This window comes from Sinocyclocheilus rhinocerous, unplaced genomic scaffold, assembly GCF_001515625.1.
Source record: "Sinocyclocheilus rhinocerous isolate Xijiao unplaced genomic scaffold, SAMN03320098_v1.1 scaffold541, whole genome shotgun sequence".
Lineage (NCBI taxonomy): Eukaryota > Metazoa > Chordata > Actinopteri > Cypriniformes > Cyprinidae > Sinocyclocheilus > Sinocyclocheilus rhinocerous.
Window position 1 is genome coordinate 2,241,872 of NW_015658519.1, and position 19,713 is coordinate 2,261,584.

At 38.8% G+C, this 19,713-nt stretch overlaps 1 protein-coding gene across 2 annotated transcripts in view; it reads right to left on the reverse strand.

Annotated features, from left to right (window-relative positions):
• Positions 1–3,253: 3,253 nt before the first annotated feature.
• fam110b (family with sequence similarity 110 member B) overlaps positions 3,254–19,713 on the reverse strand; it is a 40,562-nt gene continuing 24,102 nt past the window's right edge. For both annotated transcript variants that reach the window (XM_016531054.1, XM_016531055.1), the window contains exons 2-3: positions 17,684–17,774; positions 3,254–5,736 (exon numbers count right to left, since the gene is read on the reverse strand). In XM_016531054.1, the coding sequence (XP_016386540.1) occupies positions 4,215–5,408 (1,194 nt within the window). In that variant the 5' untranslated portion in view covers positions 5,409–5,736; positions 17,684–17,774 and the 3' untranslated portion in view covers positions 3,254–4,214. The remainder of the gene's footprint in view (positions 5,737–17,683; positions 17,775–19,713) is intronic.

Here is a 19,713-nt window from a genome sequence, read left to right on the forward strand (position 1 = left end):
AAGGCCAGTATTATTCAATCATAAAATCTTCATAAACAATGACATTAAAACACATTTTAGGCTTAATATTAAGAAATGTGCATTGTGTAGTGCAAGTACTCCAAATAAAGTTAAATTAAAATTTGTATATCACTAAGTCTCAAACGAAATGTCAGTAAATATGTTAATAGATTTGAACTATGAAATACATTTATTTTAAATATATTACTTTTTTACTAGGGTGAACAAAGCAAAACTGAAACTGAACTTAACAGATCAGCATGCATTTCAATTTGTTAGCCTACAATAATCAAGCAACTTCATTTAAAAGAAACTTATTTTTTAAGTTACACTGAAAAATCACTTGGTTTGGAAATCTGAGGGGCATGTGCTCTTCATTTCAATATTGATGTAATGTGTAGAGTTGAAGGAATCTCTGTTTATTAATGCTGCAACGTCACAGACAAAACAAACAGGGACAACAAGGCCACACTCAGCCTGTTATGGCACCGCATGATCACTGTGAGCCTCTGGCCTGAGAGAGCCGCTGAGCGGGAATCGGTGGTAAATGTCATGTTAGCTCACAGCTGTAAGCGTTGGGCTTAAACAGCTGCATTAGAAAAGCATGAGTCAAAGGGATGAAGAAACTTGCAGCCTTTGTGTTGCTGAGCGAGGCGTGCAGGGGGAATGATGACAGCCAATGAACCCCAACAACCATGTCGCAGCATCCCTCCAGTGGAGAGAGAGACACAGCTCAAACATGGCTTGCTTTCATTGCTTAATGTTCTGCTCCGCTCCTGCCAGGGAAAGTGAGCGAGAGAGAGGCTATAGAAAGGGCATTCATCAATGCCTCTTTTGTCAGGCATGCTAGATGGAAATTAATGAAGGGGTTCATGAGGGGGTCTGATGTTATTAGTGTAACTTAAGGAAACAAAATGGAAAATTCAATTTACCTCCTCATTTTTATAGAGTCTTGGTTTTGCCCGGGGTGCCATTTTGTTTCAATCCAGGTCCTGACAGGGAAAGTAAGGCTTTCCCCCCCCCAACCCCATCACAGCTCAACGGTCTTGTGTTTTCCTCACATGAACAGATAAACCCCCATTAGTCATTAGATCTACTGAGAAATTATCTTCATGTCATGCAAAGCCGGAGGGAGGATTCGCTAATCCTACATTACACACTTTTTCTGGGGGGAAGGGGAGTAGCCAAGAGGGCGTGCATTGTGTAAATATTGTTTAACAGGCACTCAAATGCTATTACAAGTAATTTATAATTACCCTAAAACGACATTCAATTTCAAAACAACAAGAGTCGGCAGCCATTTTGTGGCTTAAACAAGACATTCCTTATTCTAATAGCTGTTCAGTATAACAGTATAACCTGTGTAATGTCACTCAGAGTGTATTTTAGTGCAGTTCTATGTGGTCGCTAGGGTGGTTCTGTGTGGAAAATGGCAAATTCAAGAAAAAGTCAAGAGTCCACAATATTCTTTTTTCCGCCCATTACATTGTCCACCAGGCTAAAATTATTAGTCCAATTGCTTAGATACATAAAAGCAAAACCACCTTTCATTAAAGGATTAGTTCACTTCCAGAATAAAAATGTCCTGATATTTTACTCACCCCCATGTCATTGCTTTCTTCAGTCGAAAAGAAATTAAGGTTTTTGAGGAAAACATTCCAGGATTTTTCCCATATAGTGGACTTCAATGGTGGCCAACGATTTCAAGGTCAAAAATGCAGTTTCAGTGCAGCAGCTTCAAAGGGCTCTATACGGAATAAGAGTCTTATCTAGTGAAACGATCGATCATTTTGAAAAAATACAAATGTATACACTTTTTTAACCACAAATTTTTGTCTTGCACTAGCTCTGTGATGCGCGTCCATGACTTCACGCATTACGTAATCATGTTGGAAAGGTCCCTCATGGTTAGTTCTTCGTTTGTGTATTTCGGTTCAAAAAGGTAGGGTAGTGTGAAAAACTCCATCTAATTTCTCCTCCAACTTCAAAATCGTCCAACATTGTTGTTTTACCTTTTTTGTAAAGGGCATTTGACTTTTTTTTTCATGTTTGCTTTGTAAACACTGGATTGGTACTTCCAACCTATGTCACGCATGACCTTTCCAACGTGGCTACATAAGGCGTGAAGTAGAGCTAGTGCAAGGTGAGAATTTGTGGTTAAAAAGTATAGAATTTTTTTATTTTTTCAATAATTACTGATCGTTTTGCTAGATAAGACCCTTATTCCTCGGCTGGGATCGTGTAGAGCCCTTTGAAGCTGCAATGAAACTGCAATTTGGACCTTCAACCCATTGGTCCCCATTGAAGTCCACTATATGGAGAAAAATCCTGGAATGTTTTCTTCAAAAACCTTAATTTCTTTTCGACTGAAGAAAGATAATGAACATCTTGAATGACATGGAGTAAATTATCAGGACATTTTTATTCTGGAGGTGAACTAATCCTTCAACCCACACGATTTGAGGTATCATTCACAAACAAACAACTGACTAGTTAAGCACCAAAGTTTAATGAGCATGTAGTTATACTGAGACTTGCCTTAGCAAGCACCACAAAGCCCAATTTAGTGTTTTCAAAAGCATCAAGCTGAAGGTCTTTTTTTCTAAAATGCAGAGAAAAGTGGGTGAAAACACAAGGTTTCACGTAAGTGTTCCAGCTTGTGACCTGTAGATCCCTTGTGCTTGTTTATGGGAGGTGCTCTAGGGAGCGAGGGGGCCTCTAGTGCAGTGGTCTGGCCCCTCTAAACATTTGTGATGAATTAGATCATTTCCTCTTGCCCTGAGAAAGCAGGCAGCACAGATGACTAAATTAAAGATACCTACCCTCCTGCGGACAGCCATGCTCTATAAAGAGACAAGGGCTACAATGAGAGAGCAAAATAGGGTTTCAAAACAGGGAAGATCTTGCCTATGCGCAAATCGTGAGCATATAAGACTTGACAGTTGTTTTCTCAGGGTCAGCAATAGGAGAATCACATGAGTGGCCTATGTGATTCTACCACCACTATCTACCCACTGTATGAGCCGGTTTAAAAATTACTCTATGACTGCTTAAAAGGAAAGTGTGTGGAATTTTTTTTTTTTTTGTCATCATTTACTCTCCCTGATATCATATCAAACTGGTTTGACTTATTTTTTTCAGAGGAAAACACAAAAAAAACCCTGATATTTTGATGTTTGTTTTTAAGAAAAAAAAATCATATGCATGCATCAAATATATAAATAACAGAAAAATGCATTCAAACAATTGAGGTTGATGGCAAAAGTTGGCAAAATCAGCCATTTATTGAAATTAAAAAGAACTAAATGTGAACAAACATCTTGATGAAATTTTTAAGTAACAGCTCAAACTTCAATATACCGAACATATGTCATTGCAACAACAGTGTCATACAGATTTGTTCATGGACAATGTCTCACACAGCCTCGCGATGCAAGCCCAGAGAGGGAACAAACAGACAAGGAGCTATGTAGGAACATAGCATACTCATCATCACACAATGCTTTTCCGACAACTCTGAAAATTATATACATATTCTTACAGCATTTACACCTTTCAAAACAATAGTACCACAAAAATAATCAACCGCCAAACAGGAACTTTATGGACGACAGACAAAGTGAAAACAAACCACATGAAGCTGAATGGTGTCATGATACTGCTGGAACAATATGACCAGTGCAAGGCTGACCGAGAGAAGTCGGGTGGGGGAGATCTCGAGAATAGACTAAAACATGCTTCTGCTGCGTCTATTCACAGAGGTTTATATACATACAGCTCATATCCATCATAAGAACAAGTCAAAACAAAGTGACAGAAAGAGAGGATCAAAAGAAGTCTAAACACTGCAGCTCTGCATTCATACCGATATGGCTTCCTGGCTCAGTGCGCCCAAGTGAAATAAGAATCAAAACATCTGACAGACAGAGGCAGAAAGAACAAAAGAAAAAAAGGAAATATGAGTTGTTCTCTGCACAGAGATGGCAATGACGCAGCCATCTTTAAAGAGGCTCCTACATAAGCTGCATTACCTTGAGGCCGCAAAGAGGCTGAGTATCTAAGGAGTCATGCAGATTCAGAAGACAGCGAACACTGAATGCAAAAAGCGATTAAAAAGTGCCGTCAACTCAAAATGCTTTGCCATGTAATCTTTCGAGATTTCAAAGACAGTGCATGGATTGCAAAAATAAGCAGGTACCAAGTCCAGACTTCTTTTAGACATGGGAGACTTTCTGAGACTCCCGCGCCTGCTTGATGCTGTAGAGCCACTTAATGACCCGGGCGTTCCGTTCAACGGCGGAAATACCGTAGGGAACGCGCTCCCCAGCATCGTCTTCTTCATCGGTCAGGTCGTCATTGCTATGCCGCGACTGCTCACAGTCCGAGCTGATCATGCTGGCACTACGGAAGTTGAGTGACACAATGTCAGAGTTTGCTCGGGCGAAGCTTTCCACACCTACGCTCTCCAGCTCCTCGGGATCCAGCCCACAATAGTTGAAGAAGCGCTCCACATCTGCACCAGCCCGAGCGTAGCGGTCGCTCAGGTCTGACTTGGAGCGGTGCAGAGAGGGCCTGCGGGCCACAGAACTGCCCAACTCCAGCTCCGTAGCAGTGCTAGATAGTGTCTCTCTTTCAGAGGAGCAGGGAGCATTGTCACATGCAGCCAAGGCCTTGGCGCTAGGCTTGGGCGGCAGTGGTGGTGCGGAAGAGCTGCTGCTGTGGGCCGCTCTCAGTGGCTTGCCATTGCACATGCGGCGAATGTCTGAGGAGCTGTGGGAGGCATGCAGCGGCGAGTGCTCGCCATCGGCCTCGCACGACCTCTCCTCCAGCAGCCTGCGACTCAGGTTCAAGTTGCCTCCCTGTGGACTGTGTCGACCTTGCGTGGAAGTTGGTACCTTGAGCGAGTCGGCAAAGGAGCGACATCCAGTTTCCGACAGCTCGGACGAGCGATGCGGCGCCCAGCTACGTGCCCCGACTTTGTGCGACGTCCCTTTGGTGGGCCCCTCGGATGAGGAGGAGCTGTTCAAGATGTTCTTCAGGATCTCCAGGTTGAGATTCTCCCGTTTGGTGGTGGTTGCGCAAGTGTCCGACTTGGCGTTGTTGTTGGAGGCTTTCAAGCCAGATCCCACACCGCCACTTCTCTTGACGGGAACCGGGCAGACGGGGGGCTTGGCAAGTACCTGTGGCTTGATGGGTTCCTGCTTAGCATTGATGACCTCCTGGCTCTTCACGTACTTGGCTTTGTCGGCCTCGAGCCGCTCCACGGCGCTCAACCGCTTTGGGTTAGGTTCGGTCTGCCGGCGGAAGTAGTCGGGCCCCTTGTTGAGGATGCGGAGTGGGACAGCAGAGGCAAAGGCCCCACCTTGACCGGCGGGCTTGCTATCTGCCTGTAGCATCTCGGTGGGCATCTCTGCTGGTCTCTCGGCGGCCGCCGTGGTGGATTCCGCAGTGGACTCTCGTCAAGGGGCAGTCTGGAGGCACACACATCAAGCCAGATGACCGGACTATTAATCCTGTCTCCACTGGCTGTCAGCAGTGAGGCCTCATACTCACAGCTCATTAATTAGCCCCCACTTCCTCCACGCAGCCAGACACCGCACGGCGGAAAAAAAGAGAGCACTCGGCTCCAGTCAGTGTCAGCTCACCCGTCAGGCGTGGCCAGCTGGGAGGGAGCACCAGAGGATTGTGGGGAAAAGCCTTGTCGCTGCTCCTTTGTTCCTGGCCAAGGCTGAGAATCTGAAACACACAAGGACCAACCCTGTTAAGGGAGCAGGTGACATCACATTCCTAGCAACAACAGGAAGAGCTACGACTCTGGCGTGCTGTTGGCCGATGAAGCACTAGAAAACAACTAATGGAAACACGTGCACACCTCAATATCAGTGGAATTAATATAATTTGGTTGGTGGTGGTGAGTGTGGGCGAGACAATCTAAGACTTTAATCTAGGAATATTTATGTAGGCTAGTGCACAGTGGTCCCATATGTATAACTGCAATTTATCTAGCAGTTATCCTTCGATGAAAATCCTTTATTTTATATATTACTGTTGTTTATCTGAATAATCATCCAATAAAGCAAAAGTGAATTTGATTACCCAGCTTTCTTATTTATTGCTTATAATTATTTCATATCAAAATGACATTTATATATTCTTGTATAAGTGAAAACAGGCAAATTATTCTCATACAATGCAAAGAAACAATGATTCAGCAATTTGTGTGTGTGTGTGCAAGTTTTCTTTTTTGCAGCCAGAGAAATACAGACGTATGTTCAGGGCTCATGTTCTTGCCAAAACCCTGAGGCTGTTTGCAGGGAGACAAGAAAAAAAATACATAGAAGAGAGAAGGAAACATAAAATGGTAGAAAACTTTCCTGGTCTCGTAAATAAAAGTAATTACAGAGGTTCTTGGACAAGAGTGTTGGTGGTGGCCACAATAGTTCTGGAAATTGCTATGACAAAGCATTTTATGGCACAATAGTATGTGTCAATCTTCTGATTCAATCTAAGAACTGCAGAGATGAATAAAAGAAATACACATCAGCACAGCCATTACTGAGGCAGCAAAAAAGAGTCTCTTCTTTGTGCTCAGGCCCATTTTACTTTAAGCCATCACAAGCCTAGGGTATTTCTTGCTTATATAGCTTGACTGTAATAAATGGTCTATTATTTCAGTCATATTTTTGTCAGGCAGTCCAGAATGTTACCATGACATGACAGTGTATGTCATTAGTTAATGTCAAACCTGCGTGAAACATTATCTTACAATGACACCCATATCTGACTTCTGGCTCACTAGGGATTTTGTTGTATAGCAATCAGCTTTGCAGAAATAACATATCATTTAATTACAAAAACTCCCATTAGCAAGTGAACCTCACTGGACCCAAAAGTACTCTTTTTTTTTTCCCCCCGCCCCAGCACTTAAAACATCCCCAGAGTCACTTTTGGGATAGATAGAGCCATACAAGCTTTGCAAAGTTTTAGAAATCTCAAAGGAAGAAGTAGAGAAAACAGAATAAGATGGCCTTTAAAAGAACAATTCTGCTTAAGTTACACTTCATCTGTGGCATGCTGTTGACTTGCACAGAAAATAATTTAGAAAAGCACACTTATGCTTATGTGATTACAATAATATTCTAAGGGCAATCTGTACTGTATAATATATACATTCTGTATGTGTTTTAAAGGCAAATTTATTTTTAGTTCCAATCGACAGCATGACACAGATTAATAAAGCTTAACATGCGTTTAAGACGCATGTTAAAAACGCGTGTGAAAAAACACAAAACACAGACATACACATATAAAACAACTTCTACTAGTAAATGCATGTGAATTATATGTTCCAGTCAGAGAGTGATAGCATAAAAGCATTGCTCTCGTGTAATCTTAATAAATTTTACACTCTAAACTAACCCATTTTGCAGCAAACAACTTCGCAGCCACCTGGGATTTAGCTAGACATAATATGAGCAGACTGTGATGAAAACTGTGTTTTCAGTTCTTTAATAACACTATCAACAATGAATGTTTATATGTTTCAGGAAGGGGTCAGTGATTATGAGCCTAAGCAGCATATGGGCAATGGGCCTTTCTCTTTAAACATAATTACAGAACACAGAGGAGTCTAAAACACGGGTCATGCAGAGAGTAATAATTGTAACGATCTCCCTAAATGCCCCCGCAAAGAAAAAAAAAAACCCTGTCTCCTTTACCTTCACCTCTGTGCTGAGTGCTATAGCCCCTTCCCCCAAAACAGAGTAAGCCCAGCTGTGGGACTCCAGCCAAGAGCCATCTCACATCATTTCATCTCCCTCCAAAGCCCTTCTGAATTATCAGAGCCAAAGACAATCCCCACAGCTTTCTCAACGCACCCGCTCACCCTTATCGTCCATGTAAGAACAACACTTTACCTCATCGCGCCATCCTTGTGAGTTGGCCTGCTGAAATAAAAACGGATATTAGAACAACTTGCTCCAGGATCAGTAACTCATGCAGGCCTCCTTACATATGGAGACCTCTGTATGTGATCCTGTGCTGATCAGAAACATACCCGTCATGTGTGTACTCCAGTGTGTACAAATATTCCTTTCTACCCTTAAAAGACCATAATGAGATCTGTGGCTTTTAGCAGTAAACACACTAGTATTAATTCATTAATGTACATTATTACATTCATACATGAATATTTCATTAAATAATATATATGTAAAACTGTCATTTCATGAGGTTTTTACCATTTCCTATGTACAGCTAACGTACTATAAAGCACATAAACGAGTGCGTTTCCCATGTTAGCAATGTGCTCTCAGCTGTATCAGTGTTATACTGAATGACCAAGTGAGCTACATCCCAGTGCGCCTCGGGTCATAAAATCACAGAAACACACACAGAAAATAAGCTACATCAGCTGAGCTGTTTGGAAATGTAGCAACACCATCATTAAATCCATCTTGTTGTCTGAGAGGCCAAACTTTTTTTTTTTTAACTCCAAACACATGATGATCACATGAACAATTCTTAGGCAGTTTAAAACAGAAACTGACCCAAAAAAATGCTGCTTTGAGGCCACATTGACTACTTCAAACAACAATATAAATGTCCACATTATGTTACTTCTAGATTCATGCAGGTCTGTTGCGTTTATCAACTCTGAGATGATATTAAGCGCTAATGTCCCTCTGGGTGTATTGGGTTACAAAGTCGTGTATAAAACAAAGAGAAGATTGGATTTCAGCTAAAATCCTTTTATCACATTTGCCTAAAGGCTCGTCCTCTAGTAACATTTCTCTTGTGAGGAGAGCTACAGTATGATCCTGCTTGTGGTGTCAAAACAAATGAATTTTTATTAAAAAAATATTTTATATAATGTCTAAAAAATAAACATGTACAAAATTATTTAACATTATTTTTTTATACATAATAAAAAGTCACATGTATATATACAATAATATTATTTATTAATAAAAACACAATTATTTATAAATAATTATTTATAAACTATCTTTTAAAGGTGACATATCATGAAAACCTGACATTTTCTGTGTTTAAGTGCTATAATCGAGTCCCCGGTGCATCTACCAACCCAGAAAATGTGAAAAAGAACAACCCAGTAACTTTATTTTGGTAAGCCTTTCTCTGCAAGCTTGTGAAAAAAACGAGCCGCTTAGATTTCGCTCCCCACGTCACGTAGAAAGGGGATATTATTATAATATTACCGCCCCTTAATCTGCAAGTTTCCACCCACGGCGCCACCACTGTGTTTTCGCAAGTGACAATGGCGTAGCAGTTCTAATGCCAGGGCGAAAGTTCGAGCAAAACATGCTAACTGTTCTGTCTTTGGCTGCATTGACAAGCACAGAACACTATTTAGAGTCTCAGCCTCAGAGGAGACAAGAGAGCAGTGGATTTACTGATTTATTTACTGTATATTACACTGCTGCCACACAGATCTAATATAAACATGCGATTTCTTTCCCAGCTGTTTACCTTCACAGACATACCTGAGTGTTTATGTGTGTTTCTAACATAAACTCGTGTGTATTTGACAGTTTAAGTGCATTAAGACATGAAAGAGAATGTGAGTTTATTACTTGCATGCCGTGTGACAGCCACTTTCTGTGTACATGCTTTGTATGTGTGCTCTCAAAAAACTCTATATCAGAAGTTTAAACTAATATGGTTTAAACGTATGATTTCAGCACGATAGACATGATAATCATAAAATTAACGCTGAATTTTAATTATGTCCTTACTACCTTTCTCGGCCTTGAAAGTATCAGTTGCATTGCTGTCTATACAGGGTCAGAAAGCTCTCAGATTTCAACAAAAATATCTTAATTTAAGATTCTACATCATGTGCATACTTCATCCTTCTGTTCCAGACATAGTTTGATTCAGTGTAAAATTCTACACCGCACTCATCGGACCAAAGTTAGACTTTCCAGAATATATCCTGAAGTAGATCCCATATATGACCGCTGTTACCAGGCTCCTGCAACTACTGCACATATCTGTGGTTCTGCCCATCTCTACACATATATTGGTCCCAGATTTTTAAAACATTATCTAAAGTTCTCAAAATTCATATTAAACCTCTGGCTGTTACAACTTTATTTGGCACATCTCTAGATATGCCCGAATACAAGACGTATTTTGTAGCTTTTGTCAAACTTCTGGCAAGACGTTTAATTTTACTAAATTGGAAATCGCCCATACTCCCTACTCATTCTTTATGGATTAAAGACATTTTAAACTATTAAACTAGAAAAAATTAGGCACTCAATGAAGGGATCCTCTAATAATCTCTATAGAATTTGGGGACAATTCCTAGATTGTGCAGGAAAATAAAACACCTCAGTTCTCAGGCAGTAACTCCTCACCTCCCTCAATACAGATTAATAATCTATTCTAGGGATATGTCGGCTGGGTTTAGCATCATTTCTTTACACCCGTGATATTTATTCCTATGTGTTTTTGGATGACCAAGCTTTTTATGGCCCTTTATTTATTTATTTAGCTATTTATTTTACTATCATTATATCATTATAGTGTTGTTGTTGTTATTTTTATTATGATTATTATTCCTTTTTTCTGTTTGTTGGTTTGTAGTTATTCTGTTGTATGCAGTAGATACCTTTGACTTTATTTTATCTTTCCTCTTATTCTTATTTCATGTAGATTGCATTCGATGTTCTTTTCTTCAGATTGAATCTTTTGTTGCTATTTGCTACATGGGCCCTTGATCAGCCAGAGACATGGAAGTCATATGTGCATAGCAACCAATTATATAGGTTGTCAATTAATGGTATCTGCAATTGTATGATGTATTCTATTCATATGGAGAAAATCTAAATAAAGTGAGAACAAAAAATCTTAATTTGTGCATCCGAAGATGAACGAAGGTCCTACAGGTTTGGAACGACATGAGGGTGAGTAATTAATGACAGAATTTTCATTTTTGGGTGAACTATCCCTTTCCATGTATTTTTGTAAAGAAACAATATCCTTTTAAAAACAACCTTTATCATTGTCATATGCAAACCAGGTTGATTTGAGATTATCTGTAAAGCATCTTGATCGTAGAGGAAGCAAGACTTTTGGCCCAACTGTATATTCATATGTTCGCAATAGTTTCATAAGATTACACCACAGCTAGCTGTGATGGCACACAGCTAAAAAGAACGAGCAGCAATATTGAGAGTGTCAGTGTGTTAATAAACTGCTATATAAGCAACAGATTCTGGTGTCCATCTGTTATCTGCTCACACCAGCAGCAGCAGCAGCAGCAGCACGAGGTTGGTTGTGTGCTGTGTGCAGTGGGCTGGACTAGTGACTCACGGAGCCAGCAGATAAGGGCAGAGCAGCTCATTGGCTCTTTCCTCCTGTCACGGGCCCACCCTCACAGCAGGTCTGTGTGTGAATGTACCCGAGCCCTTGTTACATAATAATATGATGTATAGAAGCTACAAAACCAGTTGCAGTGTCTATTCCACGGTGCAACAGCTTACCTATGGACGCATTATAGAGAACTATCCAAATCCAAATGGACTTACTTTGTTCTCTGTGACAGACATTTGCTTTATTTACCAGGGTAACTGTGGTAAAGGGGCATTTCTGGGGTTTTTTCATAAGCACCACCAATTGTCAAAGAGTGAATATGCATTTTACTTAGCCCGTCTGCCATTTTTTAAGCATTCGTGCGAAAGTCATTCATGTTGGTCAGGCCTTTAGAGTCTACCATTCATGCAAAAACAAATATAAGCTCAAATTCAAAAGCCATCATGCATTTAAAGAGCACAAAAAAAAAAATACCAGACATCCCAAAAATCCCAGAAACTCAAAGACTCTGAAGTTGGAAGAAATGTCAATAAGAATAAAAGTGCGTCAGACATCAAGAGCCACAAATCAGTCTCTGGCGTCACTTCCAGTTCACAATCATCTGACATTGCCTCTGCCAAAATATCCAGACAGAAGACATATTTGACACTTTAATTTGATTTGTGATGCTGGCACTGAAGGGCCCACAGCGTTCTCAAGGATATTTGTGATCTCAATGCCTCCGCTGTAAATCAAAGGTGCTCAATGATAGAGGAAAGGCTCTGAAAATAAAGCCTAAGGTAAATAGCGAACCTATTAAGAAGCATCATTCTGACATCCAGACCAAACACAGGACATACTGTGCTTTGTCAGGGGATACCTGGCAGCCACAGGTAGCAACAGTGCATCTATTCTGAGGAGGTCTGCAAAACACTAAATTACAACTGCACACAACCAGAATTTGGCCTTCTATGGTGAGCTTTTCAAAGCATAAGCACAATTTTCTGTATTCTTTAGAGAGCAACTTCGGCTTTTAGCAAATTTAAATGTGCTCGCTTCCCTATGGGACACCTTTTAGGAATGACCTTTAAACCACTTTGAAAGGTCATGCTAACAGAGAAGCATTTAAGTGTTAATTTTGGAGACTGGCTACTTGAATTCACATTAAGAAGAATAAAAGTGCAGTGGAATCTCTTTAGATTTGGTAACATCATTAAAGTCATACAGTTGCTAATTTTCTGATTAATTAACGCTGAATTTTAATTATGTCCTTACTACCTTTCTCGGCCTTGAAAGTATCAGTTGCATTGCTGTCTATGCAGGGTCAGAAATCTCTCAGATTTCAACAAAAATATCTTAATTTAAGATTCTACATCATGTGCATACTTCATCCTTCTGTTCCAGACATAGTTTGATTCAGTGTAAAATTCTACACCGCACTCATCGGACCAAAGTTAGACTTTCCAGAATATATCCTGAAGTAGATCCCATATATGACCGCTGTTACCAGGCTCCTGCAACTACTGCACATATGTGTGGTTCTGCCCATCTCTACACATATATTGGTCCCAGATTTTTAAAACATTATCTAAAGTTCTCAAAATTCATATTAAACCTCTGGCTGTTACAACTTTATTTGGCACATCTCTAGATATGCCCGAATACAAGACGTATTTTGTAGCTTTTGTCAAACTTCTGGCAAGACGTTTAATTTTACTAAATTGGAAATCGCCCATACTCCCTACTCATTCTTTATGGATTAAAGACATTTTAAACTATTAAACTAGAAAAAATTAGGCACTCAATGAAGGGATCCTCTAATAATCTCTATAGAATTTGGGGACCATTCCTAGATTGTGCAGGAAAATAAAACACCTCAGTTCTCAGGCAGTAACTCCTCACCTCCCTCAATACAGATTAATAATCTATTCTAGGGATATGTCGGCTGGGTTTAGCATCATTTCTTTACACCCGTGATATTTATTCCTATGTGTTTTTGGATGACCAAGCTTTTTATGGCCCTTTATTTATTTATTTAGCTATTTATTTTACTATCATTATATCATTATAGTGTTGTTGTTGTTATTTTTATTATGATTATTATTCCTTTTTTCTGTTTGTTGGTTTATAGTTATTCTGTTGTATGCAGTAGATACCTTTGACTTTATTTTATCTTTCCTCTTATTCTTATTTCATGTAGATTGCATTCGATGTTCTTTTCTTCAGATTGAATCTTTTGTTGCTATTTGCTACATGGGCCCTTGATCAACCAGAGACATGGAAGTCATATGTGCATAGCAACCAATTATATAGGTTGTCAATTAATGGTATCTGCAATTGTATGATGTATTCTATTCATATGGAGAAAATCTAAATAAAGTGAGAACAAAAAATCTTAATTTGTGCATCCGAAGATGAACGAAGGTCCTACAGGTTTGGAACGACATGAGGGTGAGTAATTAATGACAGAATTTTCATTTTTGGGTGAACTATCCCTTTCCATGTATTTTTGTAAAGAAACAATATCCTTTTAAAAACAACCTTTATCATTGTCATATGCAAACCAGGTTGATTTGAGATTATCTGTAAAGCATCTTGATCGTAGAGGAAGCAAGACTTTTGGCCCAACTGTATATTCATATGTTCGCAATAGTTTCATAAGATTACACCACAGCTAGCTGTGATGGCACACAGCTAAAAAGAACGAGCAGCAATATTGAGAGTGTCAGTGTGTTAATAAACTGCTATATAAGCAACAGATTCTGGTGTCCATCTGTTATCTGCTCACACCAGCAGCAGCAGCAGCAGCAGCACGAGGTTGGTTGTGTGCTGTGTGCAGTGGGCTGGACTAGTGACTCACGGAGCCAGCAGATAAGGGCAGAGCAGCTCATTGGCTCTTTCCTCCTGTCACGGGCCCACCCTCACAGCAGGTCTGTGTGTGAATGTACCCGAGCCCTTGTTACATAATAATATGATGTATAGAAGCTACAAAACCAGTTGCAGTGTCTATTCCACGGTGCAACAGCTTACCTATGGACGCATTATAGAGAACTATCCAAATCCAAATGGACTTACTTTGTTCTCTGTGACAGACATTTGCTTTATTTACCAGGGTAACTGTGGTAAAGGGGCATTTCTGGGGTTTTTTCATAAGCACCACCAATTGTCAAAGAGTGAATATGCATTTTACTTAGCCCGTCTGCCATTTTTTAAGCATTCGTGCGAAAGTCATTCATGTTGGTCAGGCCTTTAGAGTCTACCATTCATGCAAAAACAAATATAAGCTCAAATTCAAAAGCCATCATGCATTTAAAGAGCACAAAAAAAAAAATACCAGACATCCCAAAAATCCCAGAAACTCAAAGACTCTGAAGTTGGAAGAAATGTCAATAAGAATAAAAGTGCGTCAGACATCAAGAGCCACAAATCAGTCTCTGGCGTCACTTCCAGTTCACAATCATCTGACATTGCCTCTGCCAAAATATCCAGACAGAAGACATATTTGACACTTTAATTTGATTTGTGATGCTGGCACTGAAGGGCCCACAGCGTTCTCAAGGATATTTGTGATCTCAATGCCTCCGCTGTAAATCAAAGGTGCTCAATGATAGAGGAAAGGCTCTGAAAATAAAGCCTAAGGTAAATAGCTAACCTATTAAGAAGCATCATTCTGACATCCAGACCAAACACAGGACATACTGTGCTTTGTCAGGGGATACCTGGCAGCCACAGGTAGCAACAGTGCATCTATTCTGAGGAGGTCTGCAAAACACTAAATTACAACTGCACACAACCAGAATTTGGCCTTCTATGGTGAGCTTTTCAAAGCATAAGCACAATTTTCTGTATTCTTTAGAGAGCAACTTCGGCTTTTAGCAAATTTAAATGTGCTCGCTTCCCTATGGGACACCTTTTAGGAATGACCTTTAAACCACTTTGAAAGGTCATGCTAACAGAGAAGCATTTAAGTGTTAATTTTGGAGACTGGCTACTTGAATTCACATTAAGAAGAATAAAAGTGCAGTGGAATCTCTTTAGATTTGGTAACATCATTAAAGTCATACAGTTGCTAATTTTCTGATTAGAAACAAACATCTTCCTGATGGCAATTTTTTTTCATTGTAGAGTGCTTAAAAAAGCAAGGGTGTAAAAACAATTAGCAAAGTTTACTTGTGGGTGTTTGTGCAGTACTAACTCTGTGAGTTAATGAGAATGATGTTAATCTAGTTGGTGTAAACGGATGCTAGGGACATCAACCCAGACTGAGGTTCCTTTAGTGCCAAGCCATGACCCAGATTATCCTGTACTAAAGCTCATGGAACAAATCTCATCACTCATGACCTTACTCTTGCCCTCATCACTCCCAAAGCTTAGGGGCTTTGATCACTCGTAGAATAGTGAATGAGTAATGAGCGATTGTATACAGTTTCACCGTACACTATGAGGAAGCCACAGTAGACTCATCAGTTAAAATGTGGATGGTGTCCTCACTGAAAACCCTAAGATCTCATGCACTTAATGCTTTATCCGTCCCGGATACGGGAGAAATAATCCCGTTAGTGCTACTCAAGGAGCAGCGAGAGAACAGCAGTGACGGAGAACTTAGGATGGTGTCAGCGTATGTGTTCCCAGTCAACACGTGAGATCATGCGATGATCACAGTGACATCACACGATCCTCATACTGTGATCCTCACGGTGTGAGTAGTATATGAAATCATTGTGAGTTCAATCGATCCTCATACTGTGATCCTCACGGTGTGAGTAGTATATGAAATCATTGTGAGTTCACACAATCCTCATACTGTGATCCTCACGGTGTGAGTAATACATGAGCTGTGACCTCACGTTGTGACCACAGTATGAGCGCACAGTGAGTGTGCAGTGACCTCACGTTGTGACCACAGTATGAGCGCACAGTGAGTGTGCAGTGACCTCACGTTGGGAGCATAGTGTGAGCACACAGTGAGTGCGCTGTGTGGTTACACTTTTAGCTCACTGTGACACACACATTGTGACCACACCATGAGAATCATGTGAGCTCATGGTGACATCATTGTGAGAACAAATTGTTGACTGGGTTAACATGGTTCACAGTGGGGGGGGGAACACTCAATAACACTGACCAAAGGCAGTGGTCTGTATTTGTGTGTAATCTAAACAAAAAAAAAAAAAAAAGCATGAAGCAAAGATGTCGGTTTGCATTTGTACTTAAACCAAGCAAACAAAACAAAACACACCGAAATAAAACACACAAAAACAAAACAAAACAAAATAAAATATTAACTTACATTTTTTAACCAAGGTAATGTAGATTAAGGTAAATAAGATGGTTTGGCAGTCTTAAAATAAAATAAAATAGAATAAAATAAAATATTAAAGTAACATTTTAACCAAGGTAATGTGACAGTAAATTCGATGGTTTGGCAGTCTTAAAATAAAATAAAATAAAATATTAAAAGTAACATTTTTAACCAAGGTAATGTGACAGTAAATGTGATGGTTTGGCAGTAAATAAAATAAAATAAAATAAAATAAAATAAAATAAAATAAAATAAAATATTAAAGTGACATTTTTAACCAAGTTAATGTGACAGTAAATTAGATGGTTTGGCAGTCTTAAAATAAAATAAAATTAAATTAAATATTAAGTAACATTTTTTAACCAAGGTAATGTGACTGTAAATTCGATGGTTTGGCAGTCTTGGACAGCTGTTCCTAACTATACTGCAAGTGGAGACCATTTCAGGAGCGTTTTGTAACACAAATACACCTCCAACTTTTAGATCTGTCTAGAAAAATCATCTCAGGTTAATTAAAAAATAAACAAAGTGTGAGAGACACATCACAGATGTGAACACACAATTTCTCATTCTGTTTTTCATTAATTGTATTAACTTATTGTGGACAATGAAAAATGTCAACCCAAACAACATCTGATTACATTTGAACAGCTTACTAGTGAGTCTGGAACACCTCGACTTCATCATCACCGTTACCCAGATGAGCGGACTGAGATCTGCACTTCTGAAGGGCTGGGAACGATCAAAGGAACATGTCATGCTTGTACACCCCATAAGCTTAAGAGGAAATGACATGGGAAAAACTTATCCCGCTCTAAAAACTGCTCCCTCAGGTAACTCGTGTTTTTCTGTGAAGGAACATCTGCTAATGCACACAGTAACAAACACAACACACTAAAAGGACCTGGGAATGGAAAAAGACTCTGCCCCCAGTCCTGCGAATATCATATGAAATGTTTGTTGGTGTATTGACAGAAGGTTGGTGGCTGTTTGCAACTAGTAGTCTATAAGTTATACTGGATGGAAAAGCAGTAACTAAATAGCAAATACGTGACGAACCTGTGTATGGCTCAGGTTTTAACGGGCTCTGAGCTGCTGTCCGAGCTGCCCTTGTCCTCCAGCTGCTGCAGGTTATCAGTGGGGGTGATGCCTGGGCAAGAGGAAACAGCAGGTAAGATGCAGCCATCACGAATCAGTCAACAGTAAACTCTTGAATGCATTTTTTAACTGTTTTATTACCATGATGAGAAAAATGTTAGTTTATGCAAATAATAATGGTAACAAACCATGGTGAGTTCTTGTGACATTTACACCTCAACTAAAGCTTTTATGCAAATAGAAATTCTAAGAAATGAGGACTAGGATTTTTCATTTTTTTTTATATTAAGACAATACTGTAGGATACCAAACAAACCATAATAAAATTAGAAAATAAATAAAATAACATTTGTACACACAGCATTTCCACAGCACAGTGGGAAAATAGTGTACATAACTGTATTACATTTTCTACATTTGAAAATTTTATGTTCACTGTGTGTTCATCAAGCTCAATCGTTCAACTTCGTTACCCAAATTATTCTAGAAAAAAAATATTTTTAAATATTATTTATATTACATTTTAAACTGATAATACAAACGTTTAAGTATCATTAATATATTTAATTATAAATCATTTTTAAATAACTCGTGAATGTATTTTTTTATTGTTTTATCACCATGAGAAAAACATTATTTTATGCAAATAATAATGGTAACAAACCAGGGTGAGTTTTTGTGACCTTTACACCTAAACTAAGGCTTTTATGCAAATAGGAATTCTAAGAAATGAGGACTAAGAGTTTGTTTGCTTTTTTAATAAGGACAATAGTGTAGGATACCAAACAATCCATATATCTATACAAAAAAATTAAATAAATAACATTAGTACACATTTCAATAGCAAAGAGGGAAAATAAGTAAATAACTATTACATTTTCTGAATTTTGGCAAATATTATGTTCACTGCGTGTTCATCAAACTCAACCATTCAACTTTGTTACCAAAATTATTCTACGAAAAAAATTTTTTTTTAAAATATTTGCAATATTTTTTTATTATTTTAAATAGATGCTAAAAACATTTAATTAGCATTAAATATATATATAATTAATAATAAATTAGTTTTAAATATAAAAAATATAAAATATATTCACCTTTATTATATATTATTGAATGTTCTTCATGTTTTAAATAGAAGTCACAGGTAATCAATTATTACAATATTTCCAAACTCATTGCCCATATATTTTGGGCTAAATTTGCAACCTTGTTGCTCATTCTTCTGCATTTTAAAATTACACAAATCACATGTCCTTAATTTCTGTCAACATGGTTGCAAAAAATGCAAACGACATATAGTAAATAAAACAGCTCATATAATATTCTGTGACCTCTTGAGGTTTCGATCAACAGTTTGTTGAAAATGAATAAAATAAAAAGAAGGCCTTATTTTTTACCTTATTCATTACAGATTTCCAATATCTACAATAGTATCATTTTTCAAATATGACCAAAGAAGTGTTATGAGGGGTCAAAGGGCTGGTATTGTTGAGCAGTGCAGTCCACTGCAGATGTCGGTCTCTAGCTAACACGCTGTTCTGTGAGTGTAAGGGCATTTGCAGTGGGCCGCATAAATTCAGAGAGTGAATGATGAGTGTTTGCGTGTTGAGCTCACAGTATTCCTTCCCTTATACTGCGTTAATGAATCATCATGACACTACAGAAAGCAGCAGATGTTGGAACTTCACAGGCTCACAGGGCTACAGTTTGTCATTTTATGGGAAGTTCCTACCGACGACGCGGACATCCAAGTAATGAGAAAACCCTGGTGCAAACTCGCTGCTCAGGGCTCAGCACTTTAATGAAGCAATAATAGGGCTGGGTGATATAGCTAAAAAATGTATCAACTATATAATGTTTCATATCGTTCGGTATTGATAATTATTGACATTTTTTATAACCTTTTTTAAAACAAAAAGCAATAGAAAAAAAAAAGTTTAAATAACCACTGTATTTATAATTAACACAATTTATTGAGACAAACAACA